Source organism: Ptychodera flava, chromosome 19, assembly GCF_041260155.1.
Source record: "Ptychodera flava strain L36383 chromosome 19, AS_Pfla_20210202, whole genome shotgun sequence".
Lineage (NCBI taxonomy): Eukaryota > Metazoa > Hemichordata > Enteropneusta > Ptychoderidae > Ptychodera > Ptychodera flava.
The window spans coordinates 9,137,358-9,153,230 of NC_091946.1; the positions used below are offsets into that span (position 1 = coordinate 9,137,358).

Here is a 15,873-nt window from a genome sequence, read left to right on the forward strand (position 1 = left end):
GCAATGCTAAGCCCACGTTCAAGTAATACTAATGGCTCAAGTGAGTTGCTTATTTTCTTATTTATAAGGAGACAATTTGTTAAATTTTATTTTTCAAGCCTTAAAATTTTTCTGATAAAAATATTAGTTCATTCATATATGTCAACTTTCACTCCTTTGTAGCTCTGTTGCAGTGGAACAAGGAGATACTGAGGAGCGAAATAACCAAGGTGTACAAGTACCAAATACTATGGCAAGCAAAAAAACTGCAGGGCAGAGTCAGCCTTTATTGTCCAGGAAAAAGGAAAGGTAAGCTTGCAAATAACCTTATCTAACACACTGACGTCTTTCTTACAGAAAAGGGATGCAGATTGTTTTTATTGGTGTGGTTTTCTGCATTACATAGTATATTATAGCTTTGTCAATACCAGGTAATTTTGTGATGTCATTACTCAGATTATTACTGATAATGTATCTAATTATCCAGCATTATGACCTCAGATGTTTTCTACGTCTCCAACTTCCCTGGCATTGGCATTGCCATAACTAATAGCAATAATGTACCTCCCTCTGGCCGGTGACATTTGACTCAAGTAAACTTTGTGCTTGTACTTCCCTTCGCCTTGTGCATTAGTTGTACAATGTTTTCTTTTGTCAGCTATGGTACTGCAGAGGTATAGCATTGTGCTCATGAAATGTTGGAACATTTATAAATGCCAGCTTTCTCTCTGTCTATGTAGCTCTACTGCTGTGCCACAAGCTGATACTCGGGACGAAAATAACCAAAGTGTACCAAATGATACTCCAGGGGAAAAAACTGCAGGGCAGAAACAGTCTTTTTCATCCAGTCTAAATAACAGGTAAGTTTACAATTATCTTATCTAAGATTTATATGACCGCGCATTAACATACTTTCTGGAACTAGATTGTATTTAGCTAATCTTCTGAATTTTTCACAAGTGGATAAACGTTCACTCACTCATAGCGCATCAGACTGTGTTTACCTTCTATTTCCTCGTTACTTTCTTACAGTATTGACCTAATGGAATTATCAAGTGATGAGTCCATCAATCAGGAAGATGCTATCGACAACACAAGCCTGCCTGGAACATACAGGTAAAGTTTCATAAAATGTGACTGTCAGACTTCCTATCATAAATAAATTCAATCACAAAGAAAATCAATTTTACTTTGCCACAATCTGCTTTTCCGTCTTTGCCTTGGTTACACTAAAAACTGTTTTCTATCAATAGGACTCTTGGGTCAAATATCAGCTTCTATATGATAGCTTTGTCAATACAAGTAAATTTTGTCATTTCTTACCCTCAGATTATTTCTGACGTTTTCTTTCCAACGTTGCAGTCCTAGTTGTTTTCTGACTTCTACAATTTCACTGACATTGCCAAAACTATAAAATAACAGCAATAATGCTGGCAGGGGTACTTTATTGCCTTATTATAAGGCCTGTAAAAAATATAGTGTGCTCCCAAAGTTTCATCACATAGTCTATGTTTCCTGAAAACAGCTAATGATTTTCAATGAAACTGATTAGATTGATGTTAATAAGGTATACTTCAGGCCTAGGTAAGAAATATTAGCAAAGCGTACGGTCCATATCGTCAGGATGGAATTCTAGATAGCTAAGCTACGAAGTCCCACCTATGAGATGTAAAACACAGATAGTTGATGACAAAAGCTAGGTTGTCAAGACGCAATTTTGACGATTTTTCCCGTCATACATGGCGTTTCAACATGGCGGCCTAGGATAACGTCGATGCGAAGGCAGCAGTCGTGGTAAGTTTTTACCATTATTTTATGTTTTGAAGTGAGAAATCGTGAAAAAATGTATCGCCTTCCGGGTCAAATATCATGGAAAATGCCCTCGTGAAGTATTTTTGTCGAACGTTTGGTATTTTTAGAGAAGATAGATGTTAATTGCGGACTGCTGTGGGTCTACCAGCAGATCTGTGCGATTTTGCAAATACTAATAGGAAATAGAGCAAACTTTGCATGAGTACCATTTAATAAGGTAGACCCTGCACATTCGGTAATCTCAAAGATCAGATAGTAGAAGTCGCATGTTGTATACGACCAAGTCAACGAGACTAATGAGTTGGTATAAAGCCTTGTACCATACCGTGTACCATACTTGTACTGATACGCACGTGGTTTTCTATGGATATCGCACAGATCTGCTTTAGCAGACCCACAGCAGTCCGCAATTAACATCTATCTTCTCTAAAAATACCAAACGTTCGACAAAAATACTTCACCGAGGGCATTTTCCATGATATTTGACCCGGAAGGCGATACATTTTTTCACGATTTCTCACTTCAAAAACTAAAAATAACAGTAAAAACTTACCACGACTGCTGCCTTCGCATCGACGTTATCCTTGGCCGCCATGTTGATACGCCATGTATGACGGGAAAAATCGTCAAAATTGCGTCTTGACAACCTAGCTTTTGTCATCAACTATCTGTGTTTTACATCTCATAGGTGGGACTTCATAGCTTAGCTATCTAGAATTCCATCCTGACGATATGGACCGTACGCTTTGCTAATATTTCTTACCTAGGCCTGTACTTGCCACATAAATAAACAAAACTATAGCAATATTTCAATGTTCAATCAAAGATTTTGTAATACATGTTTTCTTGTGATATTTACTTTCAGGGATGTGGAGCACAAAGATTGTGTATCAAAGGCAGAGTTTGACGAGAAGATGCAGATGATAGAGAGTGAGTTAATGAAGATAAGAAAAGGATGAGAAAGGGCCCATCTTTGCCAACAAGTCCCGGAGACAGTGCAAGTGAAGAGGAAATCACCCTTTACAATGGCCACTCTAAAGCCAGACTCATGGATATAGGCGAACACTCTTCCTCTCTTTTTGATCGTGTATTCAAATTGATGACCATGTTGTTTACGGATGATGAGATACTAAAGCACTCTGTATCAGGTAAAGCCCCTAACAGCAAAACAGGAGCAAAGCCAAAATTTGATCCGTCAAGGTATGGTATGCTCTTGCATGTAGTCCAAAAGACATCTCCAAAGCCAGTGTCACTCTCTGAAATTACCCATCGAATTCATGCAGTTCAAAAAAAAATTTCTAAACGGTTCGTCGAGAAAGGCAAACAGGCTTTGTAAATTCATAGAAGTGTTGTTCTTGTTGCTATTGTATCTGTATGATTAACATGATCTGCAATAAAAAGTTATAATTCATAGTTGATGATGATGATGTTGTGTTGTGTTTTAAAAAATACAAGGAATTATCTGTCCATGAAACATTCTCTTTAGAGATACTGTTGATCGTTCAACATGCAACTGCAAAGGTGTAAACTAGAGCTATTTTGATGAGATTTAAGGAGTGATATACAGAAGAATACCGGTATGTTACAAAGAGCTAAAAATTAACCTGACAATTTTAAAGGTGACAGCTATTTAAAGGCTTCGGTGCTTACAAATGAAATTAATTTAACTGAAAACCATCAGGTATGTAACTGCCCAGCCATGCTTAAAATGGTCGAACATCCCTGTTTTGAAGGATTTTTAGGATTTTTTCTGGCCATGTTTGGCCATGGTTAACCATGGTTGTAACCATATCAAATCATGTTTGACCATGGTCACCACCCAGCTGAGAACATGATTGACCATGGTCTATCATGGTCGTGTCCCCTTTCTGATCCGTTTTCGACCATGTTTGATCATGGTCTACCATGATCATGCCCACTTTCTAATCTTCAACCATGTTTGACAATGTTCTAACATGATCATGCTGCTGCTTTCAACCATGTTTGACCATGGTCTAACATGATCATGCCCTACCTTAGGCCTGTCTTTAACCATGGTTGACCATGGTCTAACATTGCCAATATCAACCATGGTCATCATGTTTTAGCTTGACCATGGTCACAGACGTGACCAATGTTTGACCATGGTCTGGCCGTGGTGCCATAGCCCAACTATGGTCATCCATGTTTGACCATGGTCAAGACCATGTTCAAACATGGTTATTGACCATGTCTAAACATGTTTCAACCATGTTTAACCATGTTTGAACCATGATACAGAAGCGGGGATTGTCATTCTACGTCACGACAGCCCGCGTCTATGTCATCAATTTTGGTGCATTGGGCCTTTTTTTGCGTCAATCTTTGGTGTGCTCGTCAATGTAAACAAACAACATTGCAGCCGGTATTTTTCCCACGATCAAAATGTGTCTGACGTGAAAATGTCGTAAACATTAGTCATGATCATTGGAGTCTGACAAAATATATCAACTAGGCAAAGTTTGAGGCCCCGTGTTTTAGTTTTGTCGCCAATATGTATTGGGGTTCGTATTCGTATAGACCCCACCGACACTTGAACTGTCAACGCACTGTGTACGGTTTCTTCTACATACAACAAGGGGGTCAAGTGCGGTGTCCCGGCCTCCAAAAGTCATGTAATGAAATCAATATTTTCACAGACCACGACAATAAAAGTCCGAACAATATAAACACAAAAGTGTACCGCCTGTATATTCTGAAAGAAGTGCATGAATAATTTGCGGAAAACAACAAACTCGAAGCTGGTTGCGTTATTGTGGAGATTCAGTCGATGTTTGTTCATGAAAAATAGCGTCTCTTCGTCTGAGGTGAATTGCTAGGCCTAAAATGCTGTCTTTGAAATATTGTATAACTTTGCGGATGGTACGTGTAGCCCAAGAGGTCGTCTGGCATTTGCTCCATTTTTGCTCCATAAACAAACGAACGTGAATGCCGTGTTCCTCCCTCACGCGACGGACAACTGGAAATGATTGACAACTTGCGCACGGCGTATTGATATTATTCCTAAAGTACCTGTAGTTCAAAAGTTTAAATGCAGAATCGTCATGGAAAACTTCTTTAACTTGGCTTGTGTATGTGATTTAGATATTATTCCCTAATATTTTCTTTGTTTCGCTCGGAAAATACTCGTGACATAATGACCTTGTCACCACTCGTCTTCGACTCGTGGTAACACGGTCATTACGTTACTCGTGTTTTCCTTCACTGAATGAAGATAAATATTAGGGAATAATATCTAATACCCATTAGAAGAGAAGAATTATCTCACATGAACTACATGTACTTACTAATTGTTTTAACATACCGCCCGCTTTGCGGTACCTTCTGGCATCAAACTCTAACTTGGTAATTGATAGGTTCTGGAGAAAACGTGACAAAAATGTGAAAGTTAAAGATAACAATAATCAAACATACATTTTTTACTGAGATCACATTTCGTTTCGAGATAATTGGTTAGACTTTTTGAAACTACCGTAGGAGCAAAATAATACAACTCACAACGTGTAATTGATCGTTTAATTTAAGGAGTACGGTAATTGAAAATCATTATAGAAAACATTGGACGGACACCATCACACTGTACGCATGTGCTGAACAGAATCACAGTCCGTGGATAGAGGGACTGTGACAGAATTTTACCCTGACCTCATGCATTGACACCTTTGACCTATTGCGTGAATTGACCAATCACAGCCAGCGGAACTTTGGGGACTTTCCCTTTACTCATTGTAGCTGCTGCTGGGGAGCGTACTTGTACGTGAAATACTAAGATTTATTGCTATCATATTGTATGGCAAATACGCTAAATTTCAAAACTTGTCGATCTCCATTAATTTATACTGTACAGATTCGACTGCCATGGCCATGAGTCGATATCACAAAGTGAGCTTATGAGTTGTCTGCAGCGCTAGCGTGAATAAAAAAACATGGCATTAATTAGCATAAATTAACTATGGCACGTTTTGAGGTTTGATACTTCACTTTGGCACTTGTTTGTGACTTTGATAAACAGCGTAGGTGTCGCGGATATCCTTGTATTATTACATGACAATGGCTCTATTGTTCCAGTCAGAATTTGGATGTACCCCCTGGGGGTGTTATAAACAAACTAACGGCCAATTACCAATCGATAAAATAATCCTAGGGGGTATTATAAACGGGCGGGGTTTTAAAATTGGAGGAGTACTGTATGTATCATACCTGAGGGCATCTTTTTGGTTTGGCAGATTGCCTTATTTGTCGTTGTTTCTGCTGGATTTTGTCCCATTGACCTGCAATTCAAAGTTGTCAAGAATTTCACTTTTACAAGCCTAGGGTAAATCACATACAAGAACAATTACAACTTGGCACATGACTTAAAGTAATTCAACATAAACACTCTCATCAAATAAATTTCCCATCAGTGTAGCATCTAGCATAGTTTGGTAAACTTCATTGATTAAATAAAGTTTGTGTGCAAATGTGAGATAGTGAGTATATGAGGACGAGTGCTTCGCGTAATCTACAGCATGTTGAGGAGTCGCAGTCAGAAAAATTATAACAACAACTTATAGTATAGGCTGAGATTTTGGATTTGGCCGAGCGGTTTTGTCTGTGGCTTCTCTGGTAGGTGACTGGGTACTGTACGTTGTGTGTGAGTTCTGACCAAATTCCAATCGAAAATACCGTATTAACAAGCAACCTTACGGCCAATACTTCTCTGCAGTGTTATGAATCTTTTAGGTAGAAATATGATAGAAGGTACACAATATGTAAATATAATGATAATGCATGCACATATGTGAAATTGTGGTCTTCAAAATATATACAGTCAAAGATGTGGGCAAGACGAATATTTACCAAGTTTAATGAGTAAACACCATCATGCAATTTGCATAAATCATTAACTATATGCTCCACATTTACTCAATACCCTGCACAGATTGTAAAATAACTGTGATCGTGAAGTTCAGAGATTGGGCTAAGGAAAAAACCTAAAAAATAGTAAAAAATATTTTCCAAGTCAGGTCATTCCCCTCAACCAAACAGGATATGACTAGAGGAGTCACTTGAGCCAATTGTATTTTGACCAGTATAACCAAAAATGATGAGCAATAGAGTCATATATGAAAATTTCAAACAGAAAAAGCTGTGTAAGGTATAAAAAATTAATACAAGGTAAGGGAAAGGCACAATGATAATCTTAGTGTAGACCAAGCTAAAAATGATACCTTTGTAACTCTCATCCTCATCGCTAGCACTGGCAATGCCTAAAAAGAGAAGAACAACAACAAGTTGAACAGCCATTCAAAAAAGAATGCTCTCCCAAAGCACTCATTTAACACACAGACTTCTACCACTATATAATTAATCAGTTTTATTGTCAACACAACGGAAGAGCCAAGCATTTTTTAAAAGTACCAGTTAAACTTGACAACTATATGAACACTTTGTTCAGTAATTGGGGTATATTAAGATAAAGTAACAAAAGCATACTATTCAGAACTGTCTCACCAGCTTTTTATCCAAATAAAGTTGATATTGATGATTTTTTCAATGTTTCCTTTCAAGATGACTGGTGGAGTATTAAAAGGACACACGCACACACACACATACAAATAGGGAGAATCATTATCAAAAGACAGTGGGTAAACTAAAAGAATTCAGATGTTTATTCTTAACATGTTTATGATTGTTACACAATCTATGTATGCCAAATTCAGATAGCTTCAAACAAGTTATCATCACATGTACATGACTTGGGACATCTTTTCAGTGATAGAAACTTGAAGCAGGTCAACATTCTCATGTCAATACAACATCAATATGTAGCTTGCAAATATATAATGTATAATAATATGTTAGGCAAAAGTAATTAAATTCTTTGTTTTGTGTCGACTTACAAATTTGAAAGGCTATATACAGATTTCTTCACAAGCAGTCCATGCATTTCTGATCATTAGAATTTGCCTATATTGTTGATCAAACTGCTCTTGAGGGCTTCCAGAACACAAATCACTAATTTCTAGCAACACTTTTCTCATTTTTGTGTACTTTTCAGTACGACTTAGGTTTTTTTCTGTGACACACTGGTAGTGACCACAGAGTTGGACTTTGCTGGTATTGGTGAGAGATATACTGGAACAAGCTCGCTCTGATATCTCTTTGTCCAGCGCAATGCGATCCAGTCTTGGTTGAAAGCTAACAACTTTTCCGATACCAGCATAAAAATATGTTTACATGGTAAGCGCATGGACCACCAGAAGCTGCATGTACATCTTGGCTGTCCACTACTGGATATATTAACTGCCCTGGATACTTTATTTATAGAAATTGAGAACATCTGATCACCTTGAGCTTGAATAATAGCTTTAGCTTTCAAATCCAAAGCCTGTGAGTACTGTGACACCATTTGTTTTGCTGCATATGGAGTAGCAGTAACTTTTATGTCGTGTACCAAATTGTCTTTGTCATGGACATTCTACGATTGGCAAGCTGAAGTCATGAGATGGTTATGTTCACTCCTGGACATACCAGTACGTCTTGGTTTATTGCCTATGATCTTCTTTATGCATTCAGCAACAGTGATTCAGCCATTCAGGTGTTTCTTCAGCTCACAGTGATGTCTTTCCAGTCTGTTTTGTGTTTTTGTTTGCAAGCTGCATTATTTGTTGGTCAAATATGATACCCACATGTGTCTACAGTTGTCCCAGTTGTGATGAAAGTATTCAAGGAATTCACTGGAAGCAATCTTTCTAAGCTCACTTACTTTTTCTGCGTATGTCTGTCTTCAGTTTGAGAATACACAATTGCCTGTATAGAGGACCGTATTTGACTTTACCTCTTCAGACAATTTCAACTTATTGATTTCTTGGCAAAGTATCTCCAACACATGGAAGAGACACACTATGATATGAGCAGTAGGGAAACGTTCTGTTATTATGGCAATTTCGGTGAAGTCTTTATCTACTATGAAACATCTTGTGTGTTGACTGATACATGGATTGTTTTCTTGCACAGCTTTGAAAAAAAATCACACATTCTTTTCTCTCATTGGACAAAAGCACATAACCCACAGCAACACCTCTTCCGTGACATCTTCAACCATTGCAACATACAGCGGCATACGTCTGTTATTGACGTTGTATGTGCCATCTACGTGAGTATTTCTGGAAATTTTGAGAAGAGTTTCTTCTATTCAGCAGTTTGAAAAAAAATTCCTTGGATTTCTCCGTCTTCATCTGCCTCAATACAAACAGTATTGTCTTCACAACTTGCACAGAACTCTTCAAGAACTTGAAGTATATTGCTTAAATCTTCACCACACTGATGGCGTTTCCTAATGTTCTGTTTATCTTTGACAGTAAGTCGCTTTCCGGTTACATCATACAGATGCTCTGACATATGGATAGTTCCAAGCCAAAAGTTAATAAGTACTTCAAAAGATGTTCTGTTGAGTATTCCCAAATTAATTTTTCTTGGTGTGAGTTTTGTTGGCCCAGCTAATGACTTCATATTTCAATGAACTAACCAGTCCGGGTTATGTCCATATAGAGGATAGTTGGGATGAGCCAATGGCATACCGTATATGTAATATAGGTTAAAGCAAGAACCAATCACGTACTGTATAGGTAATGAGGGTTAAAGGTTACTTGTTTCGCTTTGAAATGTTATGCTGAGATTGTGATCTGATCTGACAAATCCACCGATCGAGCAGCTGTCATAGCCCCAGTTGATTTGTGATGTTCTCCTGTGTCAAGTTTTTAAGGATTTATTCAGGAATAGTTTTCCGAGTTTCTTTCCCCTTGATCATGTTCGACAAAGAGTTATTGGACGCGTTTCGTTTGCTTTTTCAGCTTTTGGTAAGCTTTTCTGTGATTAATCCAGCGTGGTTTTTTGAGCAAAGGGTCAATCATGCTGGGAAATGCATGGTGATCGAAAGAATCATGCTCAATGAGCTCCGATGACAGAAAAGAACAGCTGACCCATCGTAGGTTGCAAGGCTTGAAAAATTCTCCACACTGCAGGTGGCAAGGTTAAATTATAATTTGACCAAAATAGGCTATATTTGGCAAGAAATACTGTAAATTAAAATTCACAGGGGTCAAATCCCGATTTCAAAGAGCAGTAACTGGCCAGGAAAACCATCCAAAGAAGTAATTTTCGATGTACTAGCTACATGTGTCAGTCACCATCTTGACCCTACTGAACAATATGCGTAATGTCTATATCTAAAAATAGCGTCAATGACACTGTAGCTCCCATCCTGGACTATTTAGTGTTTGTTCTCTGGTCAGATATTTGAACATGTGTGAAAGGGATAAAGTGCATGAAGTGAAAATACTTAAATGAAATGTACTGGAGACAGTGAAATATGTTTAATGTAATTATTCAGAATATAAAATGGAAAAAATACGGAATTAGATATATCGAATACTGTGATACAACCATTAACTCAACAAGTCATTTACAATGACATAGTCCCCACTTGTAATAGGAGTATTAGTCTTGATGGGTTAGGAAAATGTGGTCATTAAGAAGTATCACTGGAGTGTATATGTTGAGATCTATGGGCACATAGGTCTATGTCGTTGTTCCCAATTTGAAACACATGAGGCATGTCTAAGTTATGGTTCTAAATCGGGAAAAAAGATCAGACCTCTAGCAGTATTGGCCAGCCAAGAAATACATATGCGCATTATAAATGAGGTACAAGATGTGACATCTTAAGGTCTAATATCCTATCAAAATTGCAGGGTATAGAACTTGTGGTTACTGAAATATGCATATATATGTATAATCAAGGTCAAAGGTCATCGAGGTCACATGACATTTTGAAAAAAAAAAATTATATTGCTAATTAATCCCTATATGCCAAAAAATCAGATCTCTAGCTCTATTCGCTTGCCCAGAATGAGATGTGTACATAATTAATGAGGTAAAGCGTGTGTTGTCATAAGGTCTCCCATCCTACTAAATACAAAGGACATAGCACTTGTGGTTACTTATTTATTGACATAAACATATATTTTAGGTAAAAGGTCATCGAGATCACATGACATTTGGTCAAAAAATGTCTCTCCTATAGTTATCCCTATATACCAAAAATCAGACATCCAGCTCTATTGGCTCGCTCAGAATGAGATATGCACATAATTATTGAGGTACAGTATGTGGCGTCATAAGGTGTCCAATCATACCAAACATGAAGGGTGTAGCACTTGTGGTTACCGAGTTATGGAAAAATATGTATATTTGAGGTCAAAGGTCACCGAGGTCAAGTGACATTTCAAAAAAATTGTTTTGCTAAGTTATCCCTACATACCAAAAATCAGACCTCTAGCTCTATTGGCTCGCTCAAAATTAGATATGTGCATAATTAATGAGGTACAATATGTGGCGTCATAAGCTGTCCCATCATACCATACATGAAGGGAGTAGCACTTGTGGTTACTGAGTTATGGACAAATATGTATATTTGAGGTCAAAGGTCACCGAGGTCACGTGACATTTTGTCAAAAAAATTGTATTGCTAAGTTATCCCTATATACCAAAAATCAGACCTCTAGCTCTATTGGCTCGCTCAAAATTAGATATGCGCATAAGTAATGAGGTACAATATGTGGCGTCATAATTTGTCCCATCATACCATACATGAAGGCTGTAGCACTTGTGGTTACTGAGTTATGGACAAATATGTACATTTGAGGTCAAAGGTCACCGAGGTCACATGACATTTTGTCAAAAAAATTGTTTTGCTAAGTTATCCCTATATACCAAAAATCAGACCTCTAGCTCTATTCGCTCGCTCAAAATTAGATATGTGCATAATTAATGAGGTACAATTTGTGGCGTCATAAGCTGTCCCATCATACCATATATGAAGGCTGTAGCACTTGTGGTTACTGAGTTATGGACAAATATGTATATTTGAGGTCAAAGGTCACCGAGGTCACATGACATTTTGTCAAAAAAATTGTTTTGCTAAGTTATCCTATATACCAAAAATCAGACCTCTAGCTCTATTGGCTCGCTCAAAATTATATATATGTGCATAATTAATGAGGTACAATTTGTGGCGTCATAAGCTGTCCCATCATACCATATATGAAGGGTGGTAGCACTTGTGGTTACTGAGTTATGGACAAATATGTATATTTGAGATCAAAGGTCATCAAGGTCACATGACATTTTGTCAAAATATCCGAGATATCTGCGTGAACGGATGGACTCACGGATGGACGAACAGACGGACATGACCCAATCTATAAGCTCACTGGACTTCATCCGTGGGGACTAAAAATTGTGTCACTGCATCCTTTTTGCAATATGAATACGATGAGAAACTAAATTTTTATTTTTTGTGGCCTTATACATAGGAGTCTATGGAGATCTGCCTTATACATGGGAGTCTATGGACGTGTAAACTAAAAATATGCAAATTTCACCACGATTTGCCCAAATTTGGGAAAGGTCACTCCTATGCACTTCCATACCAAGTTTCAAATCAATCGGACTTGTGGTTTCAGAGCAGGAGATTTTTTGACCAAAAATGGGAGAAAATTACAAAAAAATTCATGAAAAATAGCAAGTCCAAGATACTGACCCAAGATGCGCACAATCATTTCATGTCAGCCCAAAGTACTTACATGCTAATTTTTCATCTAATCTGCTCAGTGGTTATTGAGTTTTTTCAATTTTGACTGTTTTTACATTTTTTCACTTAATTTGCATATTTTTGGCAATGACAACTTCATTTGAACAAAATCTCATCTACAGCCCATCATCCATGTACACACCAAATATCAAGATGAAATGTACAGCGGTTTTGGAGTTTTTGATGTTGACGGACAGACATACAGACATACAGACATACAGACGTACAGACATACAGACATACAGACATACAGACATACATACATACAGACATTTTCCTAGCCTATAAGAATAGCTTCCATTGCCATATATACATATGGCTATGGGAGCTAAAAACTACTGAGTGCTAAAAGTAAAGGGTGAAATCTAGCCGAAAAGTTAAGAACTCGTTGCAATCTATAAGGCCAAAGTAAGTAAATTCTTTGTTTTGCGTCCACTCAAAATCCTAAAAGGTACGCGGGTAAGCGGGCTAAAAAACACACACAGAAAATTTAACACAAAATCTGTTTGCCTTTATTGGACAATTTTTCTCAAACCACATGAATACTCCTGTCACAGTGTGGCACACTGTATGATCACTGTATGCATTTTCATAACAAATGGATCAAAATAAGTCATTCTTTGACGTTTGCTTTTCTCTTATTAGTTTTCGATTTCTTTCTTGTGCATTCAAAGTGTCCACATGTCAATACCATTGCACAGCAACTTGACAGCCTTGACAGTTTGAGGAATGGGTACACTATAACAGTATACAGTAGCGGTCTTTTTTCTTGTACGTTTTTTCAAGTTTATTGTAATGCCTATGCTCTGATGGAATGTCATAGTTTTGCTGAAAGGTGTCTGTTTTGAAAGAAAACACCAAACAGAAATGGTAACTTGTAGCCTCTGCATTCAATTTTAGAAAGATGGGGCATCAGAGAGAAGAAGAAATTGGTGATATAATTGACAAAAGTGTTCCCTGTTGCTTCCTCGGGACCATCCGTAAAACCAGCACCTTTCCTTTCCATCAAATAAAGAAAGCATTTCGCAATTGTCAGTCTCCACACACAGACTCATCAGACCCAAATTTAGGTGGAAGCTTCACATCTATATTCCTTGCACTTTCAAAGTACCACACCCCAGATTGATTGAAAAGATGAAGTATCATGGCATAAATGGAAATATTCTACAGTGGGTCAAAGCATGATTGACAAATACAAAACAGCGAGTAGTCATAAATGGAACATCATCTGAATGGAGAAGTGGTGTCCCAAAGGGTTCGTTCTTGGACCAGTACTCTTTGTAATCTACATCAATCATACTGGCGGTGAAATTAGTTCTGAACTCAAAAATTTACTGACAATACCAAGACATATCATCCCTTGCGAAATTGTAGTGATCCTGAAATTCTACAAGCTGATTTGGACAAGCTACAAAAAATGAGTGAACACTGGCGGACGCATATTGGCTACAACAACCCCTTCAATAAATACTCAATGAACAATATTTCACTGGGACGTACAACTGAAGAAAATGACGTGGGCGATCTTATTTATTCTACCTTTAAAACCTTCAAGCAAATGTGATAAGTTTGCAAAAAAGCAAACAGAATGTTGATCTCATCAAACGATCATTGTCGATCAAATAAAAAAATGTCATTCTTCGTCTTTACAAGCAACTTGTGAGACCACAGCTCGAACATGCAGTACAAGCTTGGTCACCATGGCTACAAAAGGACATAAAAATCTTAGCACGGCAAATAATACCTCAACTCCAACACTACAATTATCAAAATAGACTTAAACAGCTTGGTTTAATAACACTTGAACAAAGAAGAATTCGCGGCGACATGATTCAACTCATCAAAGGTCATGACCACTGTAACCTTTCACTTGAGTTAGCAGCCGACTCGAGAACTTGAGGACACTGTCCCAAACTTCATAAACTAACCGTTCGACTTAACACAAGAAAGTACTTTTTTCAACAAGAGTGTGGACACCTGGAATAAATTACCAGCCGATGTCATTAATGCAGAAAGTGTGACCTCCTTCAAGAGCAGCTACGACCGCCTACTACAAGTTTGAACTTTCACAGAGAGGGATTCTAATATACTTTCCCATACCCAAACTGAACAAAAAAGTACAAGGCCTTTCGTTTACAGGACTGATCACTGGTTTATTTTTTGTTTCAAGTTAAAATGGACCAATTAAGCAAATTTTTGGCAAACCTAAAAGACCAATTAACTAGGATAGGCCTCAACACTCCTATTTTTCCGTCTGCCATACTCTCCGAGTCGTGGTACCCAAGTCCAATCGGCCGACTGAATCTCTCTCTGTTCAAGTCCCAATTGCTCGCAATTAATGACCATGCCTTCAAGTTGCCGTGCAAAGGTTTCCTGCTTTTTAACTTCGATTATTTCCCTGCTTTCATCCATTTTTTATCGTGACGACAAAGCCACAACAGGCAAAGCCACAACAGACAGCGAGAACGTGAGGCCTCGGCGTAAGGCTGAGAGCATCGACAGGTGTAAATGTGTAGAGAATACTGTTTTACGTCACCGCATGGTCCATTAGTGAAATCTGACTGCCGTAAAGGAGTGTTTCGTCGCAAAGTTAAAAGCCACGACTTGTTTTTGCCACAAAACAGCGCCACCGACGGCGAAATTTTGAAAGGAAAGTTTGTGTTTTTTTTCCGAAAAATCTCCAAAAACCTAGGCGCGCGCGCGGACGCAAAACAAAGAATTTACTTACTTTGGCCTAAGACTAGGTTTACACAGTTAATTATTCATGGCATTAGGGACTGAGGTTCACTGATTGGTCAATCATAGTATGCTCTATATGGACATAACCCTGACTGCTAACAGCATGAACAACTTTTAAAGTACAAATGTAAAGCAATCAAAACATTTTCCCATGTCAGTGAAAAAAAAACGACCAAAAATAACAGAAATTGCCTCAAAAGGGTAATTTTGCTAATTTTCTCATAATTTCAACAAAGTTGAAGGGTACATCCCTTGCAAACATCCAACCAAAAATTGGATTCATATTCACAGAAATTCCAATGTTAAAATACAGTAAATTGCTACTGGCAACCACATTAGATCAAAAATTGAAACAACTTGACTTGCATCTGCTCCCTGTACTGTGTTATGTTTGGAAAAAATTGGTTCTGGCATCTCTGAGAAATGGCCACAAACATAATAGCGAAAATATGTGCTGTGCGTGTTTAAAGCCACACTAGATGTATTTTTTAGCTTTTTACTTTTTTACTCTAAAACAAGTTCTTTGGAAGGATGTACTCTCTGAGGAAGTGTGCCCACTCATAAAGTGGTAGCATATACGAATAACGAAAAAAAATCATGGGCATGGTGCTTATTTATATTGCACTCACAAAAACAAGAGTAGTCAAGTGTTTCACATAGGGATTAATGGGAAATTCTGCTCTGCTCTG

General features: G+C 37.8%; 1 protein-coding gene and 1 long non-coding RNA gene across 3 annotated transcripts in view; both read left to right on the forward strand.

Annotated features, from left to right (window-relative positions):
• The window catches only part of LOC139118504 (uncharacterized), a 263,409-nt gene that overhangs the window by 90,448 nt on the left and 157,088 nt on the right, over positions 1-15,873 (forward strand). The window lies entirely within an intron of this gene.
• LOC139118224 (uncharacterized) lies at positions 169-3,207 on the forward strand. The gene is made up of 4 exons (XM_070681506.1): positions 169-288; positions 720-839; positions 1,012-1,095; positions 2,657-3,207. Exons 1-4 carry the CDS (start codon positions 230-232, stop codon positions 2,748-2,750), a joined length of 357 nt encoding a protein of 118 aa, XP_070537607.1. The 5' UTR covers positions 169-229; the 3' UTR covers positions 2,751-3,207.

Coding starts and splice junctions, on each gene's coding strand:
- LOC139118224 (XM_070681506.1), top strand. CDS start 230: ATGGCAAGCAAAAAAACTGCAGGGCAGAGTCAGCCTTTATTGTCCAGG. Junction 840..1,011: donor TCATCCAGTCTAAATAACAG/GTAAGTTTACAA, acceptor ACTTTCTTACAG/TATTGACCTAATGGAATTAT. Junction 1,096..2,656: donor AGCCTGCCTGGAACATACAG/GTAAAGTTTCAT, acceptor ATTTACTTTCAG/GGATGTGGAGCACAAAGATT.